Raw genomic sequence first — 15,089 nt, forward strand, 5'->3', positions numbered from 1 at the left:
TATCAGTTCTTTTAATCCTTATAATAACTCTATGAGGTAGGTACCATTGTTGTTCCCATTTTATAGACATGGAACTTAAACATAGAGAGGTTTAACTTGCCCAAGATCACACACCTAAAAATTCTAGCTCCAAAGGTAGCCAGATCTCTCTTGATGAGATTCAAGAAATATGATTCACAAAAATGGTTAAAAGATATGATATGTTTCTAATTAATTTTTTTATTTATTCATCTAAAGTGGTATACATTAATCACATAAATGTATTATTGAGCATACTATGCATAAAGGAATAACACTGAGTTTGTGATATTTCTGTTTTGGGGAGATGTATAATCTAGTGAAGGAGAATGAGGAGGATGATCATGGTAAATACCATGTAGGACAGGGAGCTTTGGGAGAGTGTGGGAGGAGTACCTAACTCAGTCTCAGGAAGGCTTCTCAAAGGAGGTGAGTTGAATCTTAATGGATAAACCTAAAAGCAACAAACAAACATAACAAACAAACAAACAGAGACTTGTGGACATGGACAATAGACTAGTGATTACCATAGGGGGCATGAAGAGGAGAGGTAGATGGGATAAAAGGGGTCAAATATATGGTGACAGAAAGAAATCTAACTATGGGCAGTGACCATACAATGCAAAATATATATGACTTAATATTGAATTTTACACTTGAAACTTACTGGATTTTGTTAACCAGTGTCACCATAACAATTAATTAATTAAAAAAAATAAAGGGTGTATATATATATATAGAAGGCAGTAGGGTCAGCTAGATGGGGAAAGAGGAGATATGACCCGATCAGAGAATGAAATTAGAGTCGCACTACTAGAATAGAGTCTTCAAAGAAAGAAATGGCGATATCTGAGGCTGGAAGGTTAAGTAAAAATTATATTTCTTGAGATTATGAATGACTTTTCTTGCTAGAAACAAAGTTTTTGCAATGAGGAAAAGGGTTTTAGCAAGTAAACAACATTAGCCTTTTGGAAGCTCACTCTGGCTGTAATGTGGAGAGTGCATTGGAGGAGGCGGGAGACCAGGGAGGAGGCAGGAGGCCAGGAAGGAGGCTTGTGGTGATACAAGAGTGAGGTTAGAATGCCCTTAATGGAGGCAGTGTCTGCGGTGTATGAGAAATAAACCAATTTGGCAGGAATACTGGACTGTGTGAGATTAGATGTGGCAATAGAGGGAGGAAACAAGAATGATTTCTAGATTTTTGGCTTGGTCAACTGGTAAAGGTAGAGGACACAGGAGGAGAAACAATTTTTGTGGTTGGAGTGATGATGAGTTCAATTTTCTATAAGCTTTCTGATTTCAGATTCAAGTAACATATGTAACTTGAGAGCTTATTACGTGCTGAGTTCTGGGCTAGGTGTTTTAACACAGCTTAATTTATTAAGGTCTCAAAATACTTTATTATGTGAGCATGGTTATGCATATTTTATAGGTAAGAAAACTGAAGCTCAAACTGATGAACATATTGAGTCAATATCACATGGCTAGTAATTCCCTGAAGAAAGAAACAATACTACCATCTTGCTAGGCTCTGAATCACGGTAGTGGTAGAGAAAATCTGTTTTAATTCTTGAGCCACATACTTGACTCATTCCCCCAGAATTATATCTCGAGCCCTCTTTTCAACTCTTACACACTCTTTGTTTTACTCTCACCTATCTGCTTATGATGTCCATGGCTGCAGCGTCCCCTCCAGATTTTTATATCTGTCATCTATAAGACATACTACTTTACAAAATTATCATACAGTTGCTTGAGATTAATTTTGTTCAAAGCTAATCCTGCTTCTTGTTTGGGATTTCTGTCCTTTGCAAAGGGTACCACTCTTCTTCCCAGTGAGATCAGAGGGTCATTTGAGCTTCTGCCTTCCTGATGCTCAAAATTCACTTATGCTGATTCTACCACCTTCATATATTTTAAATTGGCTCCATTTTTAATCTTATCTCCAAATGATTTATTTCTCATTTTGATTACTGCAATAACCTCCTAACTAGCTTCCTTGTTTCCCCTTTCCCTCCTCCTGTCATCTCGCAAGGTATACCCAAAGTAATCCTACTAAAATGTAACTGTGTTCATGTTCTTCCCACATCTGAAATTCTTCAGTGGCTCACCATGACCTTGACTCTCAGTTCTTACCTTTGGCCAAGTCACATTTTCCCCTTCGGCCTGGACACTAGAAAAACACAGGGTCCAAGCTGAGTGCCTCAAAAGCAACACGTGTTTCTTTTTTCCATCTGTTCCCAGCCTATAGCACAATGCCTCGTCAAGTCAAAGAACTGAGCTCCAATTGTCATATATGAGATTTACAAAAGCTGTATTTTAGGAGCAGCTTGAGAAAATCTATGGTATTAACCTTTATCTTTATAAACATTTCATTTGTGAGAAGTTTTGCATTATAGGTATTTTCTGATTCCTTAATTAAGGACTGTGAGGGAGCCAGCAGTACACGGGGTGCTTTGTCTAAAAGACTTAATTGAGATTTGTTGCCTTAGGATATGAAGGGGTGATAATTAACGAGAAAGAATTTTTTAACAGTTTTGTTTTATGATAGTTGTAGGCTGTCATCTTTTGGAGAAAAGTTATACAAGGTTATACCTTAATTTAAAAATGTAAGAAGAAAAATAAAGTGAAAAAAATATGAAGATGACTGCATTGATAATTTCCATGAAGAAGTGGAAGGAATTAAATTCTGTCAGAAATTATTATATAAAACCTAGCTGGTCATTGTAAATAGATCATACTGGTTCCTTGTCATTGACACTGCAATTTTTAGCAGCCTAGAATCAATGTTAAGCCCTTTTGGAGCATGCAGCAGACTGTTCTGCTCTTGCTAAATCTGATGAGTTTTCCAATTGTGTTGACGGTTTCTGAATCAAAGCAGGCAATATGCACCTTTTATTAAACCAGGCAAACAAGGAGTAGACAGTCAATAAGAAGATGCTGAGACATCCCTGAACAACACCTTGAACAAAGACTGCTTGGGCTGTGAGGGGAATCACATTTTTTAAGACTGCTAAATATCTCCAGAAGGGAAGCACATTGAATTTAGCTACTCATACTTTCTTTTAAAAGAAGCTGTTTCAAAATTTTAGCAAGGAATGAAATGGACACTAGTAAATAGAATAGGAAATGATTTTATTTTTATCTTTCCTCTAAATATTCATTATGGCATTGTGGAAAAACTACAATTTCAGGTAGAAAGGGAATGGTGAAGCAAAGGGTCTTAGTATACACTTACTTTTTGTGATAATGATTACTTATACATAGAGGATATTTAGATTTATAATACAGCAATACTAAAAACACTGGTGATGTATTTTCCTGATATGCAATATAAAGGTTGTTTCTACACAGGAAGAAAAAGAAAGAAAAAAGAAAGGAAAAAAGTGGTTATAAGTAAATAACATTCATAATCTTACACCTATTATCTTATTAAATATTTTTCAATGTACACAATTTATAATTCACTGAAAAGCAATTGAGACCCAAATATGATTTCTGTGTACATTAAGAAAATAAGGTTTTTTATATAAGATACAGACAGAAAACATTTTTTTCAGAGGCTAGTTTGCAGTTTGTAAATTAGAGCATGGAAACCTAAGACTTCCTTTTTAACTTTAAATAAAGACTTTCTTAAAACCCTACACTTAAAATATTTCTCAAACCTCATGTTTTGGAAGTCACAATAGAATGTCAAGGACCTATATAAAACGGAGAGTGCTGGTCCTTGGTGGGTCACCACCTTTTAGATAATTGAATAGGAGGACAAAATGGGGAACAATATGAAGTGTAGGACTCTTGTAGGTTAAAAGATTGTTGATGACATGATATATAATTTGGAAAATCTTTACCTCTAGGAGTTGAAAGGTACACTTCTTGAGACCGAGATAAGTAACATTTTCTATGCAACTATGCTTCAGTGCGTAAGTAGTGGGAAGAGCATCAGCGAAGGTGTCACCTGAACTGCATCAAAGTACTAAACTGTCACTAACAAGTTCTGTGGTTGGGCAAATCTCTGCCTCTTCAATAATAAAGAAAAGAGAACTGGATTAAGTGTTTGCAATACTACATTTCAGCTCAAATAGATATGTTTCTAGAGTCATTTAAATGGAAAGCTTAATCTGCAGGACCTTTGGTAGCATCTCTAGATCTCAAGGTTCTGTAACCTCCAGATCTAGATTTGGCTTCTCTTGAAAGGACCATTTCCCACAGAGCTCCAAGTTCAGGAAGACAAAAGTCAAGACAGGGCCAGAGTATATCCAGGTAAACAAAGACTGGGTATATATGGGGAACCATGATATTCCATACTGTTCCAGTTCCTTTCTAATAAACTGCACTTTTTGGAAATATAAAGACATATTCCAAATCTACCTTTTTGCAACTTTTTTCTCTCTTTTTTTAAAGAAGACAATGTTCTTAAAACTCAGGACCATTTCCCTAAGCACTCTCTGAGGAAAAGACAAATATTTCTTCACTGGTGCATCATTTCGATTTTAGAAAGATATTAGGTAACAATAATATATTTCTTGGACCCATTAAAAACATATAAAAGCTATGGAAAAATAGTTTATGTGTACACAGAAAAAGGGAATTTTAAGATGTCTTCTTTGTAAATGTTCCAAAGAGAACAAAAGACACAATAAAAATTATGAGAGCAAAAGATCGTGAATGTATTTCTCCCAAACAGAAACTGAAGATAAAATTAATTTTTTATGAAAACATTGCTGGCATATATACATTTTCTAACTTTGTGGCCATTTAGTTAAAAAAAAAATTTCCTTGAAGTTATACTGTGGTAATAGCATATTAGTTATTGGTTTCTTCTACTTGGAACTTTACTAAATTATTTACAATGGTGATTGGTTGTATCTCATAATATCCCCTATTACTCTTGCCTCTATGGCAGACATGCATCATGCTAATGTAATTAGTATATATTTAATTAAAAGGCTGCTATTGCCTATGTACCAATAGTAAGAATTATTGAAAAACCAAGAAAAAGAAGGCCATTTTGAAAATTGCTTTGGTATGATACATATTCAAATAAATGTAAAAATTCCCTCTGTAATATGGAAAGTTGAAATAATGGAGATGGGCCTTTAGCAATTTGCTGTATCTTACACAGATCATTACACGAGGACCTATTCAATAAAGTAGAGTTAGAAAAATCTAATCAGAGACAAAAATTGGAAACAACTGGACTCTCTGAGTCATAAAATCATACTGCATTTTTAAGTAAGTGAATTCTACAATCTACCATTCATGGCTGAAGTGTTGATCTATAATTGAGAAATGTTATAGAATTATGAGAATAAACAACGAAATATGATGCAAGGTTATTTTATTCTTAAATTTTGAAAAAAAAATGAATCAATTCAGATAAGATTTAAGATTATTTCCAACCACACTACCTATAAAAAAATCCTAAAGATAAACTCTAATTTTTTCCCCTCAGTTAAGCTTCTGAAAGCAATCTAAAGCAAAACTCATTAAAAGCTTTTGAAATGTAAGGAGAAAAAAAACACAAAAAATATTGAGGCAGCATTATGTTTCCTAGTAAACTTCAAACGAGATGCTCCCTGATAGTGGTTCTCCTTTTGGGAAGCTGAACTAGCTTAGTAGTATATGCCTAAATGATATCATACCCAGGAGACATTTGGGTTTCAAACTGCTTCAATGCTAATTTTTTGTTTTGGTTTTTGTTTTAAACAGGATCATGTCAGGGTAAAACAGAACAAAACAAAACCCAAGACTCTAGTCTTGCCTTTAGATCATTAGTTGGAGCCAAGTTGCCTCTCATTTATGTGGTGCCAGCTTTTCCCCTATGTATTAGCTCTGTGGGGATTTGGTTATTTAATGTTGCCTGCTGTTCATGTTTTGCCTGTATTTTCTTCTGTTGGAAGAACTGCAGTGCCCTTGGTGTCATCTTTGGAGCTTGTGTAGCCCCTAGCACTACAATGTACTACCATTATGTAGTAAACAACAATTATTTTGAACTTGGATGAAAATAAGATATTCCTCCGAAATGCCTTTAAAAAAATGCTAGAAAGCGGCAAGGATTTGTATACCTTCCATACTCCTGTGACGTTCCTGGTAATAGACTAAATATGTTTATCGTTAGAATTAGATTTTAAGCTACTGCCTTAACTATTTTTAAGAAATTCAATAAATATGGTACATTTATAAATTTTTAACATCAAAACACAAAATATTGCAAATAAGATTTATAGTTCCAAAAAACAGTGAGTCAATCCACATTCTTTTGCTAATAAGAAACAACTAAAACATTTCTCTTCTGACAGAGTGGCATACATAATTAAAGATGCATTGCTCTTATTATGTAGAACTTCTGTGCTGTGGAGATGCCTTTGAAAGTTAGACTTCCAGAATATAGCTTAGAGTGTAAAAGCACACATTTGGAGTAAGCAGGGGGCTTAAATTTCAATTCTACCATTAGAATTGGTTATGTTACTTAAACTTTCTGGAAAGCCTCAATTCTTTTATCTAGTAATAATAGCATCTATCTTAAATAATTATTTTGAAGATTAAATGAGCTAATAATCTAGAATACTTGACTCATAATAAGCTCATAAAATGCAAATTATGATTATTACCATTGATTAAAAACTTTCTATGTATAAGGTGCTTTGCATATACTATCTCTAATTTTTCCAAATCCTGCAGTTGAATATTTTGAATCCCATTACAGACAGTATCTCAGAAAATGTAAACCACTTGCCTAAGTTTACATGGTCAGTGAACTGCAGAGCTGGTATTTGAACCCAGATATTTCTAGCTCCAAAGCGGTGGCTCTTAACTGGGAGAGATTTTGTACTCTATCTTTGACTGGGCAATGCCTGGGGACAGTTTTGGTTGTCACGACTAGGAGGGTGCTATTGGCATCTAGTGGTTAAAGGACAGGATGCTCTTAAATATCCTACAATGCCCAGGACAGCCCCCAACAACAAAGAATTTGGCCCAACACATCAATAATTCTGCAACTGAGAAATCCTGCTCTAAAGCTCTCATGATCTTTCCAATACACCCGCTACCTCACTAGAATACAGTGATGCACAAAGTTAATAGTTCGGTGCCATTTGATACCGCAATAAAGAAAGTTGCTCTCGAAAACAATGTATACTGAGAAAGGACACTATAGTATACCTTTGGAAGCACAACTGTTTTCCTTTGGGGACTTCCTCCCTTACTCCACGTGATTTTGGGGAAAGTGCTAATCAAGGCTCCACCCACCTCCGAGTGCACAGGTTGGCACATAAACCTAGCTGGGCCAAATATAGTATCCATTTCCTGTCATTTTTTGGTTCAAGGTTGGGCAAGGCCCTTACAGAGCTAATCAGAATTCTCTGAGATTGGTATATGAATTTTCACAGAGAGGTTCTCATTTTGCTGAGGTTGCTGAGCTCTGGAGCATAAAGAAGAATAAAGCAAAGAAGACCTTTGCAGTAGAGAAAATGAAGTCAATGGACCTAGAAAAGCACTAAAAATCTGCATGACTCCTGAGATCCAGCACTGCTAAACTACTCTCTTAGTCTCATGAATGAGTTCTGTCATTTATAATCAAAAGGACTCCAAATAATAGAATGGAATATGCTTTTTGGCATATATTTTAAAAAATAGTGATGTTGCATTCTCACAATGTCGTCTCTATTTAAAAAAAGATAGAAAGCATGAAGCCCTTTAAAGAGTCCACACTTTACTTGGAGGCAGGGAAAGACAAACACCAGAACTTTGTCTCCTCACTTACACATTGGGCTCCTTGAGAGTGAGGGCTGGGTTTTCTAATTCTCCATTCCTACCTTACACGCACACCTGGCCCCGTTACTGGCACATGTTTAATAAGTAGCTATTGGATGGCTAAGCAGACAGCACCTGCTGTTATGTTTATTTTAGGCCTTTTATGGACTAGTTCTCTATTTTTCTCATTTCCTTTCCCTAAAGTGCAATACCACTGACCTTTGAGAAACATTATATTATTCACTAAAACAGATTCTGCTAACTTAGAATTGTTCATTGTAATAGATACGCCACAGTCTGCAGAATGGAGGAACTCTTTCATAAAAATTATCTGAAATTTCCTAAACTCATTTAAAGTAATAAAGCATGTTAACATTCCTTATTTAATTAATCCCATAGTGCGGTTAAACTCACCAAAATGTAAAATACGCAAACAGAACATAGTTGAATTTTTATAGTCTGAAACATAACTTTCCTTGTTTAAAATATGCCTCGGTTGCAAAAAGTCAAAAATAAGACTATACTTTGACCAAACAAATAAGAAATGCAGGACAAATAGGGAATAACCAGTATTTGGAGAGAAGCAGCTGGGAAAGTTTCGATTAAGCCATTTCTGCTTCCAAATAGAAATTCTGGTTACAGGATCTGTCACAGATATGCTGACTTCCAATATGTTAAGCTAAACAAAATTTCAACTCTACTCCAGCAGCAAAAAAATATTCTCAAGAAACATAAAAGATTTTAGCTTTTACTACTTTAGTCTCATATTGATCTTAGGACCACAAAGGTTTGGCTCCCTGTCCCCTCTGTCCCCCACCGAATAAAAACAAGAAAAAAAAAATTTGTTTTATCCTCAAATTCTTGCTTGAATATTTTTTGGTAACCACTCAAAGACCATGAAAGTAGCCAGCTTAACCCCTACCTGGTCCTCGAAAAACAACCAATCTCTGGGCAGAGAGAGAATTCAGCCTTGTGCTGTGGGCATTGGCAATCCTGAATGAATGAGAATAGGCTTAATGTCGAGAGTCTATTTCTGGCTGCAATAGCTTCTTTTGGTTCCAGTTATAGTCTTTGTGGCCAAATCAGGTTCAGTAGACAGAATTGCTCTCTAAATGGCTATGTTGGCCACAGTCCATCAATATATATGGCCAGAGTGGCTGAGTAAACTGTTGGGCAAGATCCAGGAGAAAAGGATTGACTACAGGGTTTGGACTATTCTAGGTAATAATTAAGAACAATTTACATGGTGGTCTACATTGGAAACTACACATTTGGGCTTTTTCCCTCAGAAGCGGCTCTTCCAGAAAAATCTGTCTTGTCGTCTGACATCTTCACTTGTACCTACTCTGTTCTGTGAAAGTCCTATGTCATTCTCGGCATCTCCACAGAGATTCAGGAATGTCCTAAAGTTCAGAAAAGAGCAATTTGAACGATTCTTTTGCTGAGATAAATATGATAACTATTTCTCCAGAGATTATTAAAAGCAGTATGTTATTGTTAAAAGAGACATTACAAATCTAACCCAGTCCTTTTATTGTATTTATTGGTCATGAAACGCAGGCACTTTGAAAAGTTAAGTAACTTTCATGGCTGACTTACAGTTGACATAGCAGTGGCCATGGTTATTCAACCTGTGGTGCAATGTACCCCAGGTAGTAAGACAATAACTCAGGGGCAGGAAAAATAATGGAACTTCTCCTTGTGCTTGTTTTATCCCATTATAAGAATGACTATTTATGAATGTCTAATAAGAATGACTAATTATGACTTTCATCATCATAAAGGAATAACTTATGACTGTATTTTATAGTATACAAGATAGATTTAAAATTAACCCCCCAGCATTTCTTATTCTACGTTTGTGCTTTATTTCCCCCCACAAAGCAGTGATTATCCTAGTACTTACTACATCTTTTATGTATTTGTTTTGTTTACAGTCTGTCTCCCTCTACCTAGAATGTAAGCTCCAGTTATTTGCACTGGTGGTTCAGTGGTAGAATTCTAGAATGTAAGCTCCACAAGGGCAGGAAGTCACTGATCCTACATGAGAAACTTCATAGACTATAAACCAACCCACCATGATAGAAGCAGTTGTTCCCTCCTTTCTTGTCCTTGCCCATGACTTATTCTAAAAGTTAATTAGCACTGTCTTCTAAGGTCACTGTCAAATCACTTACTATGTGATCCTAGGGAAATCATGTGTCTTCTCTGTGCCTCAGTTTCATAATCAAGTTGGACTTGATTGGACTAGATAATCTTTATGGCCCTTTCTAGGTGAAGCATTTGTTTTCTGTTGTAGCTGTTCCTGGAGTAGAGCAGGCACTCAATAAATATTTTTAAATGAATAAATGGCTATATTAGTACAGTAGTACTTGTATATAATATGCAAATAAATATATATACATCAGCTGTGGATGCTCAAGAACTTTTTTTACTGGTAAGGGTATATTATCAGTAAAGTTTGGAGCCCTCTCACATTAGAAAATTTTTTATTTTAAGTCTGTCAGGGAACTGATTAATATGAGGACTAAATGGGGTACCAATTAAGGAGGGTATTTGAAGTGAGGGCTCTTCTATGCAGTGAAGACTTTAACTCATCTGGGGAGGGCTTTTTATTCCGGAGATTGGTTCGAAGGGCCTATTTTAGTCATGTCAAAGTAGAACGAATAGGCACGCATGATCTGGGGTTGGAGTAGAACAGAGCTATAAGATTACTGAATCTGGAGCTTCTACTACTTTGGATAACTGGTTAAGCAAAAAAAACCGATGAGTTCCTTCTGGGATTGAGAGGGCAGATTTCTGCTTCTGAGATTTAATTTTAAGAAGAGCTGGACAGACAGTCATAAAGGTATCTTTAACAAGGCCTAGTAGCAGGGAATGACAATGAGGTCCTTCAATTAAAATTTCATGAAGAATAGTAGACTCTAGGCCAATGACCTGGATCTAAACGTCTGAGTGTTGAGAGTAGAGCAGAGCTTGCTGGTTATGGCCCAGTTTGTACTGGCAAATGCTCTGTAGGACCTAGCTGCACTAGCTTTGGGCTTTGACGATGTGCTTTGAAGAGCATTTACTAAGCAGTGTATACAACCTGATGCCATGTAGGTTTCTGGACCTGGCATTCTCCACAGAGTCAGTAGGCACCCAAGGACTCAGCAGGACTCAGCTTTGAAACTAACGCTCTATGGCAAGGAGAAACAATAGCCATGGTGAGTTAACCAAGACCCAGTCTGCTCTATGCCTGGCATTAGAAAAGGATGAACTTTCTCTGTGACTGAATAAGTCCTTAAGATACTTGGACAATTTAAAAGAACAAGATACTTGGGCAACTTGAAATTAGGATGGAGCAATGAGATGTGAGGTGTAGAGAGGTTGCTCAAGAAATTGACTTGAAAAAGGAAGTAAATGTCACAGTGGTTGTACTATGAATGTGTTTAGAAATGTCCTATAGTTACATTATTTATTTTCACCTATGAGCATTCAGAATCACAGTAGAGGTGATTTCCCATTGGCATTGTCTCAGAAACCATTAGATAGTTGGAGGAAGGCAAGTGAATGGACTCAATCTGAATTTCAAGATGAGGAAATGGGAAATTAAAATATATTTTCAATTCTGACAGCATACTTATTTGCATTGTCAGGGTGTTTGAATTTTCTGGCTATTGTCTGTAACACTCTGAACAGGTCATAGAGGTCAAATGTGTATCCTATTCTGTGATATTACTAACCACCAAGGTAAGTTTTATAGATAAAACAGAAACAAAACATTGTAGAAACTACCATGTACATATCTTAAAAGAACCATACTAGATGACATGTATTGATAATACATTGCCTGAAAACATTTAACCTTTTTTTACTAAGCAATATGTAATGTAAATTACTTTGCTCTTTACAGTGGTACATTAAGTTGCCCTAAAGAAGAAATGAAAGGTAAACATTACTCTTTAAGTATCAGATGTAGGATGTGGATCAGGTAATCATGTGGCAAAGCCTGCCAGATGGCTCCTATGACACCAAATACAACTCAGAGTGAAAGGTTATTTAGTTTTTCAAACTCAGCCACAGGCCCTGAACAACTTTCAGGAAGATAGAGTCTAATATGATTGAGGGCAAAAGGTATATTTCCTTCTCACTGCTAATGTGTTTATGCTCACAAAATGGAAGTATAACTATAGGCGGCACTTACATCTTGGTTAGACATTTCCCAATATGGTCTTTCTCCATAGGACATGACCTCCCACATGACAATGCCGTAGCTCCATGCATCGCTTGCCGAGGAGAATTTTCTGTAGGCAATAGCTTCTGGGGCTGTCCACCTTATCGGGATTTTCCCACCCTGGAAAATAAATTGAAGATTTCTCAGATGGCTCCCAAGTGTATTAAAAAACAAAATGGTGTTCCAATTAAATATCTTATGTTAGAAAGACTTAAATACTGCATGATAGTGTTGGCATTTTAAATAAGAAGAAAAATAAGAATAATATTATAATGTCAGAAATACATTTCCTATAATAGTTATTCAGTAGAAACAGCTTTAATGGGAAATAAGTCACACTTCAGAGATATTTTATTTCATTCATTAGAGAAATTTATTTTCTCTTTAGATTCACACAATTAAACTCACTATCATGCCATTTAAAGAAAGTTCCAGATTATAAGACATTAAAACTAAATATCATTCAACATTCATTAAACATTGTATTGTGTGTATAAATAATAATGACAATAGTTCTAACTTAATTGAAGACAAATGGTTAAATACAGAACATTCTCTACCAATTCAATGTTTATCAGAACTTTATTTCCTTTCCTTCTCTTTTTCATCTGCTGTGATTACATTTATTTTAAATTTAAAAAATCCTTTAACATTATACAAGAGCACTCAGGAAGGGTAATCTTTCTCTGTAATATTTTAGGCTAGTTTATATTTTTGTTCTCCACTGTTCAAGTTAATATCTGAACATATTAAAGAGATTAAATTGCATGAATTTAATCTATACTATTCAGGTATTAAAGTCGACCATTGTGTTATACTTATTTTTTATCAACATTTATTACATTTTATCTCTTTATACACTCTATAAATCCTCTTTTTACTATAATGACAAGAATAAAACAATTCATCCATTTGATTTACAATCTCTGAACAGCGAGTGGACGAGAGGAACCTTGACGCCACTAGATGGCGCAAGAGAACAACGAGCTGGTCTCAGGCCGCGGAGATGGCTTCTGTTCCCGCAGGTGATTTTGACAGTCAGAACCCACCACAGTGGAGTCGCTTTAACATTATCAGCACTTTCATGATCACAGCATTTGATCACTCACTGTGCGCAAAGTTTGGTGTTAGGACGAGTGGAAGTTGAAGGAAATAAATGGTGCATTCTTTGGACCTCGAGAGATTTAGGTCTAACATCTTTAGAGGTGAAGCCATTAATGGAGGCATCCAAACACTACTTATTTCTAAACACTACTTACTTGAAGAGAAAAGAGAGTCAACTGAAATAGAAACAATTAGGTTTCACAAGGCAAATGAGAGCATTAACAGAACCCTCATCTTAAAGAATTGTAGCAAGGAATTGTTAGAAGGGACCTTGGGGAGAATACCTTGAATTAAATCCCCTGATTTTACAGGTGAGCAGACTGAGCCCAGGGTTTAGAGATTTAGAGGTTTAGAGATTCCTCCCCACATTAATAAGCACATGACCTCTATTAACGTTATTATAGTAGTGTTATGGGGCATCGATATAAAGATGTGAGTATTTCAGCACGGGAGAAAAGTTGGGCCAAACTAACTTTACTGTTTTAACACTGAGCATCTGTTATCGTATGTTATAGTAGTACCATGGAAGGGAGCCTGAAATCTGGCGTTTTCATGCTTTGGGGTAGCACCAAATTAGGAACAGGAAATTGGTGATAGCAGTTTAAGAGAGTGGTGGACACGGGAAGGGAATTACAAGTGGGGGGATTCATTCTAGAACCCAAAGTAGAGTTACCAGATAAAATATAGGATCCACAGTTAAATTCGAATTTCAGATAAATAAAAAATACTTTTTTTTTAATGTAAGTATGTCCTGTGAAAGAATATACATATATTTTTTGCGTTATATCCCAAATATTGCATGAGACATATTTGTACTAAAAAATATTGTTTACCTGCAATTCAAATTTAACTGGGCATCCTATATTTTATTTACTAAATCTTGTAATGCTAATGCAGAGCATTAAAAAATTCAGAAATGGAAACATTGTAAATGATCTAAGAGAACATGAAGTAGTGTTCTGAAAAGACTAGTGTGGTCTATACTTCACAAGGGGACAAGGACACTCAGACTTGTATTTTGCACCCACACTACAGTAGTAGCCTTTGCTCTATTGTACGTTTGTGGCTAAAGCTCCCAGTCTTCTGGCTCTGCATTTTGAAGCGATTCAAATCAGGTTCAGGCATGTGGAAACCACACTTCCAGAGAGTAAAGACCAAATCTGCAGATTTTGACCTCAGAACAGACACAAGTGTAGCAGTCTCATCTGACATTTTTGACTCTGGGTCTTTCTTTGTCTCTTCTGGAAAACAGTATTTAGTAAGTGTGAATTGCTACTCTGCTGGGCTGATCTTTTGCTAAATCTTTGTGTGCTCTATTAAGACAGGCTAAAAAAACAGAGTTAAGGATTATTTTATGTGCATTCATCTATAAATGATATCTCATATAAATGATTCACACATAAATTTATATTTCACATAACTTGTTGTCACATATAAATGATAACTTAAATACTTTTTTCCCTAAGATTTTACAGAGTATTTGATTAATAGCATTGCTACCTGTTATGGACTGAATTGTGGTCCTTCGAAATTCATATGTTGAAGCCCTAATCCCCAATGTGACTAAATTTACAGACAGGGCCTTTAAAGAGGTAATTAAAGTTAAATGAGGTCATAAGGGTGGGCTCTAATCCAGTATGACCAGTGTCTTTGTAAGAAGATGAAGAGACACCAGAGGTGTGCAGGCACAGGGAAAGGCCATGTGAGGACACAAGGAGATGACCATCTGCAAGCCCAGGAGAGAGGCCTCAGGAGACACCAAACCAGCTGAAAACTTGGTTTTAGATATCCAGCCTCCAGAACTGTAAAAAATAAATTTGTGTTGTTTGAGCCTGCAGTATTTTGTGATGGCAGCCCTAGCACACTAATATGCTACCCCTATAAAAAACCAAAATAATTTTCCTAAGGTGAGCAACATTGCAAAGCAGATGGTACATCTTTATTTCAAATTCTATCCCAGTGTTGTCTTGTAATGGAAAGTGTGAGCTGGAATAAA

The 15,089-nt window shown here is 35.9% G+C and overlaps 1 protein-coding gene across 1 annotated transcript in view; it reads right to left on the minus strand.

The window, feature by feature from the left end:
- Window positions 1-15,089, minus strand: part of EPHA6 (EPH receptor A6) — an 841,299-nt gene that overhangs the window by 21,249 nt on the left and 804,961 nt on the right. The window contains 1 exon segment of the mRNA XM_011356398.2: window positions 11,960-12,109. Coding sequence (XP_011354700.1) covers window positions 11,960-12,109 — 150 coding nt within the window.

Source organism: Pteropus vampyrus, unplaced genomic scaffold (assembly GCF_000151845.1).
Source record: "Pteropus vampyrus isolate Shadow unplaced genomic scaffold, Pvam_2.0 Scaffold26, whole genome shotgun sequence".
Lineage (NCBI taxonomy): Eukaryota > Metazoa > Chordata > Mammalia > Chiroptera > Pteropodidae > Pteropus > Pteropus vampyrus.